At 44.3% G+C, this 14,616-nt stretch overlaps 1 protein-coding gene across 2 annotated transcripts in view; it reads right to left on the bottom strand.

Annotated features, from left to right (window-relative positions):
• The window catches only part of PI4KA (phosphatidylinositol 4-kinase alpha), a 520,678-nt gene that overhangs the window by 78,385 nt on the left and 427,677 nt on the right, over positions 1 to 14,616 (bottom strand). For both annotated transcript variants that reach the window (XM_069215218.1, XM_069215217.1), the window contains one exon: positions 1,916 to 2,043. In XM_069215218.1, coding sequence (XP_069071319.1) covers positions 1,916 to 2,043 — 128 coding nt within the window. The remainder of the gene's footprint in view (positions 1 to 1,915; positions 2,044 to 14,616) is intronic.

Below are 14,616 nucleotides of genomic sequence, written 5' to 3'. Positions count from 1 at the left end.
CTGGGACAGATCCTGGAGCAAAGTAAGAGCTAAGGTAGCTCTGAGCGGCACAGGAGAGCTATTTCAAATTACAGAATTGAGTCGGAGCCTGGAGGAGATTCAAGAGGTGAGAAATCTGTAGGCAGAAGTATCCATCCAAAAATATGTTATTATGTATCTCTGAGTGTGCAAGAAATACTGGAATAGGGTCTGATTTCAGATCCTACATATTTTAAAACAATGTATGTGTGGGAAGCTTTTTGGCACTAAAAGGTTAAATGAAAATTCTTCCCACAAAATAGGCGTATGCTGCAATCATCAAATAAAAGCCTCCAACGAGGATGTGGTCTTTCAGTGACAGAGGTAAGCTCTGTAATTCTTTATGAGAAACCCATTCACCAAATATAAAGTGGTATTTTCTGTTAAAGATAGAAAGACCAGCATTTTTTGTTAACTCACTCATGAATGTGATAAGCTACTAGTGTCTTTGCACAGTCCTTAGAAACATACAAATGTCTGCTATTTAAGTGTTCTCTTACTTATTCAATCTACAATCACAAGTGACCACAACAAGGGCTTACATTCAGAAACGGATCTCACATCCCAGGACAGAGGATGTTCACTAGGTAGTAAGAATACAATCAAATCAGATATAAAAATCCCATCCTGTCACTTTATAGTTACATAATTCTATGGGATGTTATGCTCATGGACAAATATCACACAGTCAATGCTATTTTCACTAGCAACTACGAATGGAGTTAAAACTCAAATAAATTCCTTTATTTCTAAACTGTTTTCCAATCAATTGTGCCATTACTCAGCTGCTGAAGAGGAGCAATCATACTTTCAGGGCCCTGCTTTGTATCCAAAAAGTTTCACATTGTTCTGCATGCTGTTTTATGCTTTTGCACTAAGATAAATAACAAGCATTCCTGTTCTAAGCTTAGACTATCTCCGTCAAAACTCTTCCTTCAGAATGACTCAATAGCTGTTCCCTTTACTGGATTACTGCACCTAATGTAGGGGGCAGATTTGAGAGCACACAAATTGCAGCAAGATGTGTGGAGCAGGTAACCTCATTCTCCACCCTTTCTCCAATCCCCTAGACGTGTAATTCAGTTAGGACCCAGGTTATGGAACAGCTTCAACTCCTCTCTCCCCATCTTTGGGAGCAAACCCAACTCAAGTGCTCTTCTGAAAATTTTTAGACATTTAATGAGTAGTGTTTAATGTAGGGAGCTCCCAAACTAACACTGTTCATGTTTACACAACTCATAGTAACACCAGCGAGCAACTGGCCAAATGTTCCAAACTTACTGTCAATCAGTACCAAGGATTGCAGTGAATGAGTTCTCCGAAGATGAAGAGTTTCCTTTGCACTTACCTGCTCTTCACAAATTACCTACTGTCACCCCTTGCATCAGAATGTTTGCCTTCCCCCTAACAAAGAGGGGATAAGCTCTATCCAGCAAGACCACCTGTACATAGAGACTCATTTGGATTTTGTACTTGCTCTCCTATAACTAAGTAGTCTGAAGTTGCAGCACAGCGCGGTGACATCCAATACTAACTGACAATACGTAGTCCTTTACCAATGCTGAGAGATTTAAGTGTCAAGCCCACTTAAGACTACCCTCATTTCAAGTACAGACCCCAGTGTACATGCAGGGGGGATATATCATTTTATACCGCTCAACCAGATGCCTGGCCCTGGGCCCTGTAAGGTATTTCCTCTCCAGCATCCTGGGCATGGTCCTTAAAATACAGATGTCTCCTACAGATGGTGGTTCATGCCATCTACTGACCAGCACGTCTCCACACTTTGGCGGGAGGGCATAGGTGGAAGGAAGAGGGTCTTTCATGTTTTCTTATTACCCGACTTCACACATCTGCTTTTAGACAGCACAGCAGTAGAGTACAGATAACGGCTTACCTGGAGGAACAAGCTGGTTCGCTGTTAAATATTTCTTGTCTGAGAACATAGCTGTCCAGAAGCGGATCATAATGCTGATGTCTTCACGGAGCCTCTTCTCTCCTTGGGTTGGAAATTTTGGAGGAGAGCTACACCCAGGAAAAATATGAAATAATGTTTTCATTTGTAGGCACAAAAACACAGCTTGGGGATCGTTAAAATACACATTAGCAATCAGTATTCTATAGCTCTGGCAGGATGAGTTCTTAATTGCGTTAAATGCAGACCAGTACAAAGAATACGTTGACTCTTAGAGGCAGAATTCACATAAGTTACTTAAGTTTAACTGTGGTTTTGCAGTTCAGTATTTACTAGTCACAAGCACTGCATACTCATGCCATCTAGTAGTTATATCTGCACTAGTGGAAAAGGCAAGCTGAAAAGGCATAGAAAAAACACCTTGTATGTCTTGCAACCACACCCAGTTGCAAAGCATACGCAGTTCAAAATGCTTTCCGATTTGCTACCTTCTTCAGATTTTTCCTGCATTACTTCTTACAGTGAATAATCTCACTGCATTGTAACCACCAAGTTATATTTGTGGGAAAAAACTTGTAAAGGGCGGCCACTACTGTGTGCCATTACTATAAGCTTATACAGTGATGCTACACCTTTTTCGAGATGCTACAAGACGTAATCAGCCAACTCCCTCTCTGTACGGTCTCTGCTAAATAATTTTTATTTGATTCAAGTACTTTTCTTTGTAAGAGCAAGCAATAGGTAAGACATAAATCGCTTCTCAAGATAAATCATGCAGTGCTCATAGTTGCAAATGGACTTCATGGAGCCAACTGATTAAGATCCAACGCCTACTAGTTAATTTATGACTTTTGTGGTAGGCTGTAATGACATGTTATGCAGCACCCTCAAAAGGGCAAGAGGATACTTTGCCAGTCCAGCTGAGAGATGTGATTTTTCCTCCAGAGTGAATGCCTGCCCTCAAAGAGCCCCACATACATCTTGTTAGTCTTCTAAATGTCTTGTGACAGTCGATGCTAAGCATCAGAGATACAGGATGCGAGCAAAGACAACAATCAATTTAATACCCCTAACATTGTAAATTATTTTTCTAATCTACGATGCCTGTTGAAAAACTAATAATTCCAAGGGAAAAGGATGCCCTTGTAAGACCTGTACAAAGAGCGATCTTAACCCATCTCAACCTAGCAGGTAAAGGTTACATATAACCTTTATCAGTATAAGTAATGACCTTTGTTTGTAAACATCCCAAAGAAAACGAAGGGTCAAGTAAAGTTTCACGTAAATCCAAAGGCCCTTGCTTGTGGTATATTTCATCTTACTGTGAAACGACAGGGTGGACATCTGTGAGGATAATTCAGCCTATGTGCTACATATCATTTACCTGTTTCACTTATTATGACCTCGCTAAATCGTCTACACAATTTAGATATTAGTATTATTATCTGTACTTAACGTTCCATAGATTCTCAAAAGGCCTATTCCCCGACTTCTATCACGGCATTTCAAAATCGCTCCATTTTACATCAGAAAAATCTGAAGTGATCACAGGAGGCACTTCACAGTTGTCTGTGGCAATGCTGATAGATATCTTCTTACGTGTTATTCTAGAAGCACTGCTGGCTGTAAACAAATAGGTTTTCAGGCACTATAGGCCGGAATATCACTGGTAAATAAAATCCTAGTCAAAAGGCGTCGTCTTCAAATATCTACATCTCAATGGATCTCAAGTGTGAGCCACCACGCCCACTCCCAAGACGACATCTATGGAGGATAACATTTATATTTTTCAGCTGTCCACCACAGATAGTAAGATGTTGATTGTACAACAAACCTGCGGTCATTAAAACAGTTGGAATTGCCAAAAGGATAGGAGCGTCAGGAAACCAAGTTTAAAATCAGGCACCTTTGAAAATAGGTAAGAAAAGAAGAAAATAAGCTTTTTACCTGTAACTTCAGTTCTCCAGCATTGGTTACTGTTATAGATTCACAAGCTTCAATCTTCCCCATCGTCAAAGTGGAAGACTCTGGTACATAATGAGCAGTATACAAAACAATTTGCCATAGAAATAACAACAAAACAGTATGTTAAGTGGCCTCTCAACTTCATTTGAAAAGACCAGAACTTCAGCCAATGAGGTTGAAGTACCATTATTCCACTCTTTCCACAGGTCATTCATTATCTCTTGCATTTTTAGCACATGTGATGCATAGTAACTATAATAGCAGCAACTGTACAAAGAGGGGGTGGAGGGCAAGCAGCATGTGAAACTATGAGAGATACCAATTCTGGACAACTATATGTTCTTGTAACTATTTTTCTTCTCCAGTATTCGGTCTTTCATTCACTCACATGCTTGAATCAGAATAGGAAGCAGGACGCATCAAATTTTATAGAGGGAAAGTTGTACTAAGGCTTACCTTTTCAAAATAGGTTGTGAAGACCATCTTGTGCTAAGGCAGAGTCCTTTGCTAGCTATATTACTAGGTAGTACTTCTTAGTAAATAAAGAACAGTTTTTCCAAGCTGCCGCCCGCAGATGTTCATGAGCAGCACTACTGCATACAGACCACCAGTCTCTGCCACACCTGTTTTAGAGTGTGCCCGCACCTTGGTCGACAGTGAACTGTTGGCCTTACGAAGATAAAAAGTTATTGCTGCAGCAATCCATCGTGCAATTCCTTGTTTTCAGTCATACCTCTGCTTGGGTGGCCAAAGGAGACAAACAATTGATCGGAGTTTCTAAAGTTTTTTGTCGTCGCTAGGTAAAATTGGACACAGCTACTCATATCTAGTGAATCTAGGGCTCGCTCAGGGCCATTACATAGGGCAAGGAGGAACAACTTCAGAATAACAGGTTAATTTAGGAGGAAGTCAATCAGCGCCTTCGGCATGAAGGATGAATCTGAACGTGAGGATGCTTTATCTTTGCCAAATCTGAGATACGGTTTTTTGATGGTTAATGCCTGTAGTTCTTCTAATTTCCTAGCAGATGGAGGAGCAGGTAGTAATGCGTTTTTCCAAGAAATGTATTTAAATTATTAATATTGAATGGGTTCGGACACAGGTAATTTTCTAACTAGAGGATATGCCCTCAATGGACCTCTCAGGAATTCCATTATGACTCTGTTGTATGTAGAGAAAAGAGGGAGATGAATTGAAGCACCGGAGTTTGGAGCTTGCAAACAGATAGAGTTTGATGGAACTAATGCAGAGTTGGGATGTAGCTAACTGTGGAAGATATAGGAGCACCTGATGCTCTAAAGAATGCAATGGATGAAGCTCTTCAGAAGCACACTGGACACAGAAAAGGTTCCACTTTGCTTGATATGTTTTATTTGTGGATGGTGAGCTGGCCTGAGCGAGGACCTTCCTAAAATGTTCTGGAATGTGTAATCCAGAGAACTCATAGTTCTCAGGAGCCATGCTTTCAAAGTGTATCTCCCACTCAATCCTGGCTGAAGTGTCTAATGGCAAATTATCAAACAGTTTCTGTTCTTTCTTGTAATAAAGCAATCACATTTCAGATGTCTTCAATGCCAAATGTTTGAGCTCAGACCCCTATGACTGAATTCCCATTCATGAAACCCTACTGAGTCTTCCCACACATTTCTGACTCCGGGTAGATGTTCCACATTCACTAAGATGCCACTGAAGTTTGTCCATGCCTATAGTTTCTGGGCCTCTTGTGAGTGCTGGTGGCTTGTTCCCTCCTTGTTTACTGAAGTATTAACACTCATGAATGACGAATCCTTGGAAGGAATAAAGCTAGTCCACTGCAAATCATCAAAAGTTTGAGGACCTTGATGTGAAGTGATGAGTCTTTAGGGTTCCAGAGGTCAAATGCTGCCAGTCCTTATAAATCTATCCACCTCATGATTCCATGGAAACATCCGTGGGTGTCACAAAGGCAAAAGGAAAGCGAAGGTAACAAAAGACTTGAGTCATGTTCCTTTTGTTCATCTTCCAGAGGAGAGGAGGCCTTCCTCTGCGATTTTGATAACATCCTCAAATATACCTTGGGTCTACAAAGAGTGTTGTTCTGCTTGAATTGGTCTGAAATGCAAAACGATATTGTGCTTAGCATGTACTTGTACTTGAGGACTATTTTATTGTGAAGTTGCTGAAAATGAATTCATTTTAAGACGTATGGCATGTTCTTGCAAAGTATATCCCTTCCTCACACATGTCTCCAGAATGGCATCTAAGAACTGAATCCTTATTGTTGGCAATATGGAGGATTTTAGTTTAACAGTTGAGACAAGCAAAAGTGGACACTGCTGAATCTTTTTTTGTTGCCAGCTTTGAAGAGTCAATCGTTCAGACGTAGATACACATGCAGGCCCCATCTTCTGAGCTGTGTTGCAACTGCTGCTAGGCACATTGTGAAAATATTGGGAGTGGATTTCAAGTCTGAACAAAAGGACGTAGAATTGTCAGTGGCAATGATCTGGTTGAAAACATAGATACTTTCTGTGGTTGGATGTATAATGGGGAGTGCAAAAAGCATCTTGAAGATCCAGCAACTTTGTGTAGTCACGCTCCTGAAGCAGCTGGAATAAGTCTCGAAGGGGTACATTGTGAAACGACTGATTCTTTAGCAATTTGTTCAGATCCAATATTGGTCTCCATTCTTCTGACTTCTTTCTAATGAGGAAAAACCTAAAATGGAGCTTTTTGTTGCATTGAGAATGGTTTGAGTGCCTCTTTATGCAACATGCAGATCATTTCTGCCATTGGAAGAAAAAAGTGTTGATGCACTTCGTGTGTTGGCGGGCACATAGGTGGTTTCTGGGTGAGTTCCAAAGTATGCCTGTAGTGCACTATAGCCAGAACTCACTTGGTCTGTGGTGCTCTTGCAGAAAGGAAGCAATTCTTCCTCCAACATAGGAGGAATAGTTAATCAATCATGGTCTCTCCTGAGACTTCATTTGGATTTCCTGCGTGGGATGTGCGCAAGATCTGAATCCAACAGTTTGATTAGGCAGTGACTTCAGTTGTTGCAAAAGTCTCACTGGACTTTAAGTGAGCACCTTACGATAATGTGCCGCACAGTAGACACAGCTTCTCGAATGAATAAAAACACTCTCTTAGGTTCAAAGTATCCAGAGAAGGTTTAATGAGAGCGCCACTGCAGTAAGGCAAGTGTTAAAGCCCCTTCCCAGTACACAAACAACAGTTTTATACACATGTTAAGGACAATGTTTAGCACTCTCTAACCTCCCTATAAGTCTGTCTCTATTTCCAAGCAATGAGGTACAGAAACAACATCCCTATTAGGAAACAACAAATCTGCAAAACTTGCAGGATTTTAGAATAAGAGTCCCATCATTGTCTGACTTTGGTCATTTGGTGTTGGAGAGGTGTTGCTATCAATTTAAGGAGTATGTGTTCCAGCCGACTCTGTGTTCTCATCAGATTTATGGTTTCAGGTTGGGGAAGATGAGTGTATTTACAAACTAACTAGGTTTTGGTCAGGCATGATTGACTTGGTGACCTTTGCATTATCGGGTATACCAGGAATACATTTGTTGAGCTAGCGCCGGGCAGAGGTACTTCATGTGAATATGCTATTAAAGCAGTTGAGACTAAGAATAGACATCATACTATAGTGAAAATAGAAAATGTTAAACATGGAAGGGGTGCCAGCTGGCTTGTTTGTAGTGCACCCTCATGCCGTGCCTTTACACATGCTGGAGTCCATTTTCTACTTCCATCCACATGGAGTAATCGGTAGCCGGTGATAATGTGAAGTCACTGATACCTCACCTTTTCAGCTCCTCCGGTGTGCAGAGGTAGATAGTAAGGTCATCCTGTATTAGGAGTACTGTTGTTGCTACTGTGAGTGATATGACTGATGTTCAGGGTTAACTGCTAAATGTCTGGTGGGTTGTATGTTGGAACAGTGCATGCCATTACTTTGCATTTTTTACAACAAATATATCTTACCACTCATTCCTTTACCACGCCTATCATTTCAATGACATGCCTTAGGGAAAGCACCAGACTTTGGAGGGGTAACATTTACTATTCCAACTCCAGTCTGCTCAACAGACTTAAAGTCCAATGCTGCTTTCCCTGAGGCATGTTGATGTAACAACATACGTGGTAAAGTCACATCCGTTCTAACAGATGAGCGTGGTTTGGCCTTCATTTAAAGCCTGTTTCCGTGTCTAATGTGCCTGGGTTCTTAATAATAATAATGCCATTTCTAAATTGCATGGCTGCTTCACACAAAGGCCCTCATTTCGACCTCGGCGGTCTTTTGTAAAGACCGCAGAGGAACCGCCGTGCTGAAGACCGCCAGTGCAGGCGGTTTTCCACGCGGCGTCATGACTGCTGGCAGCCCTCTGTCCTTTTTCGGACGGAGAGCCGCCAGCAGCCATACTGGCGGTCGGTGGGGAAGTGGAGGCTGCTCCACCTCCACCGCCCCGTTATCAGAACACCGCCTACCGAATCACGTTCCATGATTCGGTGTGGTGGTGTTCTAGTGACGGGGAGCTGGCGGAGAAGCCCCCATGGATCCCGCCCCCTCCTGGAGTATCAACGGACAAGGTAAGTTGATCGTCCGTTAGGGGAGGGGGGGTGGGGGGTGTTGTGTGTTGTGTGCGTGCATGGGGGTGTGCGTGTGAGTATGTAGATGGGGTGTGTGAGTGCGTGTATGCATGCAGGGGGGTGTTGTGTGTATGGGAAATGTGTGCGGGTCGGTCTGTGTGCATGTCTGTATGTGTGCGGGTATGTGTTGTTGCAGTGTATGTGTGCGTGTAGGGGTGTGTGTCTGTGCATGTTGGTGGTGGGGGTGAGGAGGGGGTGTGTGTATGTGCATGTTGGGGGTGGGGTGGGGAGGGTGTGTGTGTATGTGCATGTTGGGGGTGGGGAGGGTGTGTGTGTATGAGCATGTTGGGAGTGGGGAAGGGGGTCCTGCCACCTTTGGGGGGTGGCAGGGGTGTGGGAGGTGTAGGGGAAGGACTCAGGGGTGGGGGAGGGGGTGGGGGAGACCCCTATTAGTGCCAGGGAAGGAATTCCTGATATGCCTACCGCGATGGATTTCGTGGCGGTTCCAAACCACCCGAAACCCATGGCGGTATGCAGGGTCATGATACCGCTGGCGGTCTGGTGACGGCCGCCGGGCTGGAGACCAAAGTCTCCAGCCCAACGGTAGTCACCGCCCTGGTGGTCAGAGTGGAGAAGTGGCGGATGACCATGGCGGTAACCACCATGGTCATAATTCCATTTTTTTCCGCCGGCCTGTTGGCGGTATTACCGCCACTTCTCCCCCGTCCGCCAGGGTTGTAATGAGGGCCAAAGTGTCTCAGTGCTAGAAGCGGAGTACAGAAAAGTTACCCACATCAAGAAGGCTTAGCTAGAGCCCAAAAGCTAGGTTTTCAGGTTGTATTTCCTGAAAATCAGTTGAGAAGGGGTTAGCAAAGGTAGTGAGTTTCAGATATTAGGAACAAGGCTGCTGAAGGCACAGCCACCACTTCTGGCTTTTTTAAATTGAGGAACAAGGGACAAATTGGCAAAAGCTGATCTCCGCTTTCTGGCTGGAGCATAAGAAGGAGCCATAGCCTGCCAATAAGCTGGGCCTTGACCAGAAAGTGCTTTATAGCAGTAGCAGAGGGCCTTAAAAATGATTCTCTGACTCAATGGAAACCAATGCAATTTCCTCAGAGCAGTGCTAATAGAGGCCCGTCTTGAGAGCCCAAGCAACGTCTGAGCTGCCACATTCTACACGTGCTGGAGCCTATACAAACAAGACTGGATAACACCCTGTCACAGACCACTGCAGTAGTCCAGTCTGGCTATAACCAGCGTATAGACTACTGTTTTTGGGCAGATTCAGGTAGGAAGTGAAGACATTGTTTGAGGAATCTTCAAATCCCGAAGCATTTTCCAGCCAGGGCATTAATCTGGGCATCAAAGGAGAGCCTATCATCAAACCAGATGCCCAGTTTCCTAACCATGGACTTAGGAATGAGTAGAGGGCCAAGGTTGCCTGGCCCCCACGCGTTGAACCAGATGTCGAGGTACTTGCCCAACACCAGAACCTTAGTTTTCTTGACAGTCAGTTTCAAGCAATCAAGGTCCATCCACTTGGCAACATCTACCAGACACGCATGAAGGGAAGAGGTCATTTGCTCACTATTGTGGGGCAGTGTTATGATGAGCTGTGTTTCGTCAGCATATGAAAAAATAGTGAAACCGTACTGCTTCCGCCAAATGACTGACATAAACATTTTAAAAAGTTGGGCTCAGAGACAAGCCCTGAGAAACACCTTGCTGCAGAGAGTGAATGAATGACGGAAAAGGCAGTGAGCCACAGAAGGATTGCTGTGATACATTAAAGCCACTGTTAACGCCACAGTGCTCACGGAATCCAAAGTTACGCCCGTTGTTGTGTTGTACAGATATTTTAGCCATATTTTACACACGTTATTTTAGCTAGCCAGGCCTGAAGCTGTGCACTTTCACCTAGATACATTTTCTTCTTTTATTTTCTAGCAAAAGTCATTTTTGCAGTGATGTTTTTATTATTTCTATCGCAATGTCCTTTCGCCTAGGAAAACACTGTGTTCTTAGCAGAGGCTCTGTGTTCCTTCCAAGGCTACAGTCAGATAGGACTGCCAACAAACGTGGTATGCTGTGTCTCCAACATTCACAAAAAAAACACACATTCATACGCGGGGACTATTTCTTAGAATGTCAAATGTTTTATTATAAAAACACCCCTTTGTCCCAAACACGTTAGAGGGAGATTCCAGCCAGATGACCACGACTGTATGCCGATTGCTTCGCTACAGCTACCTGCTTAGATGGCCGAACCCATGATCCATATGGGGAAGGTGTCTTTATAGACTACAAGACTCTCCTCCAGGTATGAGGGATGATGTTTTCCCAGGGGGAAACCCTAAAGGCAGATTAGGCTTAGCATGCCGTGCTCATACTTAGCGTAGGCAGGAGGATTATAGACCCATCCCCTTTTTGACAGTATGGTAGGAATGTTTTCGTGTTTCACACTCCTAGTCACATGCTTGCTTTTATTGTGTTTTATCATCCTAGTTATTGCTATACATACCTTTTTATCTATGATGCAGTTATTTCAATAAACGCTTAGTGAACTATATTCTGCCTCTGTTGTAGTTGCCTGGGTGATATTTTTGATAACTGAGAGAAAGGGATGTGATCTGATTAACCATGATTCCCTGAGGGGTCTATCTTGCCATGGGCTCGGATCCCACAATCATCTCGGCCAGAGATGAGGTGCTGCTAGTTAGCCGGAATACCCGGATTAGGCCGACAGGTGTCACCTGGTGTGGAATTGTACTCAGTACCTGCAATCCATGTGATCCTACCTCCCAAATCCAGTAGCCTCATTAGCATAATGAGAACCTACGTGACAGTTGCATCAACAATATTTCTCAAATCTCTTTTTTACCTAAGATGACAACAGCTTCCTTTCTTTTCAAATATGCAAATGGGGTCATGGTAAGGGCCAATATCATTTTACATTTGGCGAGCACAGCACTCCAAGATTGCCACTTCAGGAGAGCACAGAACTTCAATGGGCATTGTTGTGAGCAGTAAAGATGTCCATTTGAGGCTTGCCCCACCAAGCAAAGATCTCCTGAACTACCTCCTGACAGAGATGCAGTCATGGTGGGCAAGATGATGCCCACGGAGGCTGTTGGCCCTAGAATTCAGACAGCTGGCCAAATAGCGACTAACCACATTCCATGCTGGTGCATCAAGGTTTAGAGCCTCAACACGTCAACAGAGAAAATAACCCATTCCTCTCTATTTCTTGATGTACCACATTGTGATCGTACTGGCTGTCAAGATCTGGACGTACTGGCCTCAAAGGGAAGGGAGAAATTCCTTGAGCACCTGTGACTTGCCCTCAGTTCAAGCAGGTTGATTTGAAGTACCTCTGATCTCCAGTTCCCCAAGATGTATACCCCACCCAAGCGAAGATTCAATCTTCACCACAGTGGCCACAGCTGGATTGTGTGTGGGGGGGGGGGGGTAGAATTTACATTGGTTTAGGCTCTCCTCTGCTAATCACCAGTCTAATTCATCTGCAGAGTTTCTGGAGATCACAATAGTGAACGCCTTATCTCCCTTGTGCTGGAACCACTGTCTGTGGAGCACCACTGGAGAGGTCTCATCGGAAGGCATATGTGCATGACCCGGCGGAAGCAGGAAGCCAGAGAACGAGCAGGCATAGAACCATCTGGACTGAAATTCAAGCTTCTTTCTGAAACATCGGAATCATAGCCTGAATGTGAAGAAATATTACTGTGATGTTGTAATCTGTACTGCCTTAATGGCTGGTTTCCATAGGGACTCTTCCTGCCTTATCCTCAACAGTGAAGAATTTTGGCTTTGTACTGGATGAAAATCTCTCCATGAAGCGTCAAGTGAACAAGGTTACTGCTATGTTTTTCACTGTGCTTAACTGGCTGAAAAAGATCATATGGATGATTCCTGCATCAGGCCAAAGGACAGTGATACAAGCCCTAACCTTGCTCAGATTGGACTATGGCAACATCCTCTATCTACAAAATGACCAAGCTTCCATTTGCCACCTTCAGACAGTTCAGAATGCTGTGGTGAGACTTTTGTTCCGGTTCCTGAAGCATGTCTCAGTTTCCCACTTTTTTCAGGAGCTTCAGTGGCTCATGGGTATGAAGTGTATCCAATTTAAAGCGCTGTGTTACGTCTTTAAAGCCAGAGCTGATACATGCCCTCGCTACAATCAGGAGTTGATGTTGTCCTATCAGACCGCTCATATGTTGAGATCACAGAACCTGGCCTTTTGTGCACTGTTCCCAGGTTCCGCTTGACTCGTATGGGAGGACACTCTTTCTGAGTCCTGAGTTCGAAACTATGTAACTCCCTCCCAGTTGCCCTGGGAAACTGCACTTCTCTGCTTGCATTCAGTAAAAGCTTGACTACTTGGCTGTTTTAGACGGACAGGCTGCTTTGCTTTCTCTTGCTTAGCGTCAGGAAGCACTTTATAAGTTTAAATAACAAAAAACAGGTGACACAGTGATGGAAAATCCCAAGTTGAACAGCAGGAATGCAGTTACTTGCAAGTGGTACAACACCAGGTGCAGAAACCCAGATTTGAGCAGCAAATTGTTGAGACAAGAAACCACAGGTATCAATAGCCTCCTGGGATAAGCTACAACCACCGCCATCACCTTTGTGACTATGTGCGATGCCAATGTGAAATCCAACGGGAGGGCTACAGTTTAGTAGACAGTGGACCCTTCCACGAATCACAGGTACCCTCTGTGTGACCACCAGAAAAGTACACATCCTGCACGTTGAGGGACACCATCCAATCAGCACCAGAAACACCTGAGTCGGGGATCTCTTGAACTATAAGTGCAGGAGCCCAAGGTCTAGGATCAGACAAGACCCACCATCCTTCTTGGGCATCAGGAAGTACAGAAAGACCATCGCTTTACTATGGCAACAACTCCTCCACTCTTCTGCAGCACGTTTGCCATCTCCTGCTGCAGTATCCACAGATGGTACTCCGACCGAAGGGACTGTTGGGTTTGGATATGAGGATATTGCTAAAGGAAGGGTAGGATAAACCTCCTTTCTACAATTTGAATGACCCTTTGGTCAATTGTTATCATGAAGGAAATACCAGTCTTCCTATGTGCTGCACATGCTATTTGAAGGACAAGCTAAGGCAGATTCCCTGGTGGTGGTATGGAGGAACAAAAGGAGGAGTTAGAAGGCTGGTTCTTGCAACCATTTTACATGCCTGCACCCTTATACTGTTGAACAAAGGAATTGTGGAGGAAGAGGGGCCTCTGCAGGCGGGTGCTGCCTGTACTGGAACCCATTAGAGAAGCCTTGAAATTTCTAAAACTGTCTGAAGTCATTTGTCAGGAATTGAAACCCAACAGACCGGGTGATGAACCTCCCAGACTTAAAGTACTTCAAGGCCACATAAGCCTCATCTCTGTAGAGACGTTCTCCATTAAGTGGCATGTCCATTAGATTGGTGTAGGAAAGTACCCTCTTTCCTGGTATTGTTACCCCCATTTTCTGCCTGTTGTCCGTGTGTTTGACTGTGTTCACTGGGATCCTGCTAACCAGGATCCCAGTGATTATGCTCTCTCCCTTCTAACTTGGTTGCTGGAAACTTTTTCACCCCACATTTGGCATACTGGTACCCCCATATAAGTCCCTATTATATGGTACCAAGGTACCCAGGGCATTGGGGTACCAGGGCATCCCTATGGGTTGCAGCATATATTATGCCACCTGCAGGGAGCCCATGCAAAGTGTTCTGCAGGCCTGCCATTGCAGCCTGCGTGAAACCGGTACATGCACCCTTTCACTACGAGGTCACTGCACCAGGTCACTGTAAGTCACCCCTATGGCAGGCCCTCCTAGCCCAGAGGGCAGGGTGCAAGTACTTGTGTGTGAGGGCACCGCTGCGCTAGCAGAGGTTCCCCCACGAACTCCAGCTCTATTTTCCTGGACTTCATGAGTGCGGGGACACCAATTTATGCGTCTACTGGACATAGGTCACTACCTATGTCCAGCTAATGGTAACTCCGAACCTAGGCATGTTTGGTATCAAACATGTCTGAATCATACCCCAATGCTTTTGCAAGTACTGGTTGTAGGATCCCATGCACTCTGGGGGCTCCTTA

This window comes from Pleurodeles waltl, chromosome 11, assembly GCF_031143425.1.
Source record: "Pleurodeles waltl isolate 20211129_DDA chromosome 11, aPleWal1.hap1.20221129, whole genome shotgun sequence".
Lineage (NCBI taxonomy): Eukaryota > Metazoa > Chordata > Amphibia > Caudata > Salamandridae > Pleurodeles > Pleurodeles waltl.
The sequence above is the reverse complement of the archived record's forward strand: the minus strand, read 5'-3'. Positions and strand labels throughout refer to the sequence as shown.